Raw genomic sequence first — 5,001 nt, 5'->3', positions numbered from 1 at the left:
TATAAAAAAAGTTTATTATTATGCAAATGGTTTACACTTGGCCACGAATGAGAAATACGTTTTCTGCATGTTTGTTTACCGATAGAATATTGAAATAAATTATTTTTCATAGAAATGAAATATTTTTTGTGTTTTTAGCAAACTGATACAAATAAGGGACATGACACATAAATAACACTACAAACTAAAAAAAAAACAACACAATATCTTACAGCGAAGAAGAATCTTCCCATGTCACGGATGGGAGTTTATATAAAAAATGTGGAAAAAAAAAGAACAACAACAAAGATTGTTACTCCAGAAAATGATCCAAAGTGAGACAAGGTGAAATTTTCGGTCCAGGTCTGGTCACCTTTTTCCGCTTGGCCTTTATAAGGGGGCGAATCTCAGCGAGCGGAGACTGGAATAGACTGGTTAAAGAACTGATGTGTGTCAGAGCTGAAGATGTGTATTGTACTTTAAACTTTTCATAGCCAATATAAAACATGCATAGACAAAACTATGAAGAAAAAAAAAAAAGGATACAGGTTGGATGAATTTTGTCCTTCCACCTAATCCATCATAGCCACTTCTTACCTAAAATGAGAAACATATTCTTTCAAGATACATGCATGACAAAAGCCATCACAGTGTGTGAGGCACATACCACTCCAATCCGACTCTTCTGAGGGTCCAACATGCTTCCAAAAGTCTTCTTTCGGAAAAGTAGGGAATTCTTCAAAAAAGGATCCATGGGATCATCTTCATCTCGTGCCTGAGATAAAAGTACAACTATTGGTGAATCTAATATTTTGTCATAAACATGCCTAAAAAAAAGAAAATACTTGCCTTGCTTAGAGATGTACTTTTCTGATTGTGCTTACCTAAAGCCACTCTGTAGAACAAAGAATCACACAAATAGACTTTTGTTTCTTTAGAGATAAACATTTTTCAATAATAGCTCTTGATTTCAATTCAATTATGGGAAATCTTTTATTAGGCCCGAGCCCCAGCAGGGCGGAGGGCCTATTGCTCCCGCAACGCTGCCGAAGGCAGCGTTGCAACTGTCCAAACATGCGGGCGCAGACATGCGGGCACAGCCCGCATGTTTGGTACCCCGTCGCCCCTGGCAAGTACAGTGAACTAGCCCATGCCGAAGGCATGGATCATGCATACTTACTCCTGCTATGACAGAAATCGTCAACAATGAGTGAATGGGCGTAGCCCATTCACTCATTGTTGACAACAGCAGCGCGAAGCGCTGCATTCCTCCAAAAACACTCCTGGCATCGTCCCGTACGCGAGAGTCCATGCCGCAGGCATGGGCCATGCTTGTATCTGCTCAAATCAATGGAAGTCTATGGGGAGTGGGCGGGGCATCCCGACGGAATAGGGAGTGACGAGCGCGTAAGCGCTCGTAATGATGATTCCACCCCATGACGGCATCGGGAAGGCTTAGAGCTTTCAAACGATGTATCATTTGTTGTTATAGTGGAAACGGCTATATTGTTTTTGCAAAAAATATATATATTTTTTTAATTATTATTATTTTTCTTGTTCTTCTGCTTTTTGAGCTCTAATTTGACCCCCTGAACATGCTCAAAAACTCACCAAACTTTGCCCAAAATTCAGAATCGGCGAAAAATTTGATTTTTTCTGGGCCATTTTTTTTTTCGTTAAAAAATGGCGCGACAGCGCCACCGACAAAAGTCAAAATACATTGCGCCTATGGGAGATGCCCCGAGGTCAACTTTGTCTTAGAGCTACGAAATTCGGGACACGCATTCCTCTTGTGAGGACAAAAAAAAAAAATATTATTGTTGCCACGCCCCCAGACTTACCCTATGGCCGCCATCTTCCTTTGAAAATGAAAACACGCTGTGTTAGCCATTTTGTTCACGTCAAACTTTGACGAACTCCTCCTAGGGCGTTTTGCCCACCGACTTCAAAATCGGCGGACGTCCTCTGGACAAGTGGGGCATCTAAAGTTATCCAATTTTTTGAGATACCTTTTACGGTCTGTGTGCGGCGCAGCCGCAAAGTTGGACAACTTATTTTGGAATATTGCTGATCTAAAAATTGCTCCCATTTGATCAAAACCAGTCCGATTATGACCAAATTTGAATCAGTTGTTAAACTTTCTAGTTTGGACCAGTTTTTCAAAATTGAAATGGCCGCGATAGCGCCCCCTACAGAGTGACCTTTAAATTAACATTGAAGGTCAAAAATTAGTTTTACCAAAATTGTCTAAACTTTACCCAAAATTCTATTTTGCCGTCCCGATCACAAAAGCCAATAACAAAAATGGCTAAATTTTTACGGCGTAGTCGTAGCGATGACATAAACCTCCCATTTTATCCCTATGGGAAAACCGCAAAATCTCTCAAATTACCACATTTTTATGTTTTACACTTTAACGAACTCCTCCTAGGGCGTTTTGCCCACCAACGTCAAAATCGGTGTACGTCCTCTAGACAAGTGGGGCATCTAAAGTTATCCAAATTTTAAGGATAGCTTTTACGGTCTCTGTGCGACGGAGCCGCAAACGTTTCCCAGAATTCTGACTATTTGGCCTTCAGAGTGGCCTATAAACAATAAGGTTTTTCCAAATGACATGATATTTTGCACAAAATTCTAATTTGCCATCCTGATCATACAAGTATGAGAGCCAAAGTCATATTTTGTACGGCGTAACCGTAGCAATGACAGAAACATCCCATGTTATCCTTATGGGAAAATCGCAGAATCGCTCAAATCACCACATTTTTACACTTCACACTTTAACAAACTCCTCCTAGGGCGATTGTCCGATCAAACTCATATTTGGGAAATATCATCTACACACGCGGGGCATCAAAACTTGTTCATATTTTGATTCTAAGTGCTACGGTCTCTGTGTGGCGGACCCGCAAATATATGTCAGAAATGGGAAAACAGCGAAATCTCTAAAATGACCACATTTTTACGCTTCACACTTTAACGAACTCCTCCTAGTGCGATTGCCCGATCAAGCTCATATTTGGGGGAAATTATCTACACAAGCGGGGCATCAAAAGCTATCAATATTTTGATTTTAAGTGCTACGGTCTCTGTGCCGTGGAGCTGCAAATATACTGTCACAAATGGGAAAACGCCAAATCTTTGAAATGTTCACATTTACGCTTCACACTTTAACAAACTCCTCCGTGGGCAATAGCTCGATCAAGCTTTACTTTGGGAAATATCATTTACACAAGCAGGGCATCAAAAGTTATCCATATTTATATTCTAAGTGCTACGGTCTCTGTGCGGCGGAGCAGCAAATTTGACTGACACTTGTGTTGATTTGCACTGGATTGGCCATGTCCAATGTGTCGCCGTCTGGCAAGTTCTTTTTTAATTCAACACAATAAGGGCGCCATCTTTATCAAGTCGAAAGCGCAGAGTCGGAAGGCCGGCGGCCTGCGAGGGCTGTTGGATGCCGCTTGCGGCTTTAATTTTATTTGAAACTTCTCAGATCATTATTTTTGAAAGAAGCAAATATCACAAAGTAGATCTTCTTGATTTCTTTGTCTCAAATTCATGTAATGTTTGTTTCACATGTTTTGTTTGGTCAGGACAGTGCATGTTAATGAACAAACATGAAACAAATGCTGTAAACACACCGGATTGTGGCTAATTGTGAGTTAATTTCCATTCGCATTCACAATTACGATGCACTATTGTAAATGTTTAAACCAGAGCACCCAGAGGAAACCTACGCAGACATAGGGAGAACATGCAAACTCCCAACACGCAGGAATTGATCAAAGAATAATTTAAGTACTACTGGTAATAAAAATTGTATTGAAATAAATTGTTTTCTTGAATCAAGAAATGTTACAAAAGTTACAAAGCTCCAGCAGAAATATGAGCTTTTATTAATCTTGATTTGCATGAACTTACGATAATGGGTCAAAGCGCATCTTCTTTGATGGGACCAGGGATGGCTTTTTGGACACGTCCTCTGGGGTGCTGATGTCATACGTCATGTTAAGGTCGATGTCGTCACTGTCTGAGGGCTGATGGAGTCGAGGATGCCTTAGTTCCAGAGGAGCCGGGCTGTAACAGACACATCAAGTGAGGACCACGCTGCTTGAACAGGCAGCAAGAGGTTTGGACCACGTTACCTTTCAAATACAAGACGACTGAGGGCTTCATTTGTACGAGATGGCGTGCTCAGAGTGTGCTGTAACACTTCGATCTTCTTCTTTAGGCTCTGTTTGAGGAGACGTGATCCAATTGAGTAAATCCCCACCAGAAAACCAGAAGAATAGAACAAACAAATTGGTCTTACAGAGATTTCTTTGTCAGCAGCACTCAGATCTTTGTGTAAAGCCTTCATATCCTCATTAGTCTGGTTCACCTCCACTGTGGCTTTTTGTAGCTGTAATAATAAGAGTTTGGTTTAAGATGAGAATGAAACGCTGAATGTGAAAACTTTGAAACATAAAGAATACCTTGTTATTGGTTGAAAGCACTTCTCTCTTGAGCTTTTCACACATTTCGTTTGAACTCTTGAGGCTCCCTTTCAGATTGTCATACTCCCTGAGTGGCACAAGTCAAATAAATACCATTTCTGAGGCGCGAGCACACTGGGTAAGCAACCTACTGCCACTTACTTTTTGAGAGAAACACAGTAGATCGAGAGTTGCTCCACAGCGGCCTGACTCACACCCATATCAGTGATCATAGACTCCACCTCAGACCTCTGGCCCTGTAACAAGATGTCCAGGCTGGTCCCAAGGCAGTGTTAGTGAAGCGCATAGAACGATATTCAAATGAATTCAAGAAAAAGATCAGATTCAGTACACAGATCTATATTATAAGTACCTTTCATATGTTTTCATTTTGGTGCGAAGTCTTCTGGCTTCTTCTTTGGCCGCTTGGATGTCATTCTGTTGCGTTTCCAGGTAAGCCATTTGTTTCTGCAGCGCAAACAATAGTAAAGATTATATCATTGTAGTGTGGCCATGTCATTTAGTCTGTGAAATGTCATGTACT

The 5,001-nt window shown here is 41.0% G+C and overlaps 1 protein-coding gene across 1 annotated transcript in view; it reads right to left on the bottom strand.

Moving 5' to 3' along the window:
- Positions 1–278: 278 nt before the first annotated feature.
- traip (TRAF-interacting protein) overlaps positions 279–5,001 on the bottom strand; it is a 6,887-nt gene continuing 2,164 nt past the window's right edge. The window contains exons 6-16 of the mRNA XM_072452840.1: position 5,001; positions 4,831–4,925; positions 4,620–4,733; positions 4,458–4,545; positions 4,295–4,384; positions 4,128–4,216; positions 3,904–4,059; positions 829–874; positions 647–754; positions 526–576; positions 279–400 (exon numbers count right to left, since the gene is read on the bottom strand). The exon at position 5,001 is cut by the window's right edge and continues 127 nt beyond it. Of these exons, the coding sequence (XP_072308941.1) occupies positions 293–400; positions 526–576; positions 647–754; positions 829–874; positions 3,904–4,059; positions 4,128–4,216; positions 4,295–4,384; positions 4,458–4,545; positions 4,620–4,733; positions 4,831–4,925; position 5,001 (946 nt within the window). The 3' untranslated portion in view covers positions 279–292. The remainder of the gene's footprint in view (positions 401–525; positions 577–646; positions 755–828; positions 875–3,903; positions 4,060–4,127; positions 4,217–4,294; positions 4,385–4,457; positions 4,546–4,619; positions 4,734–4,830; positions 4,926–5,000) is intronic.

This window comes from Eucyclogobius newberryi, unplaced genomic scaffold, assembly GCF_026437365.1.
Source record: "Eucyclogobius newberryi isolate DKJ021-1_F unplaced genomic scaffold, fEucNew1.0.hap1 SCAF_19, whole genome shotgun sequence".
In the NCBI taxonomy this organism is placed as follows: Eukaryota; Metazoa; Chordata; class Actinopteri; order Gobiiformes; family Gobiidae; genus Eucyclogobius; species Eucyclogobius newberryi.
This window is presented reverse-complemented; position numbering and strand designations above follow the sequence as displayed.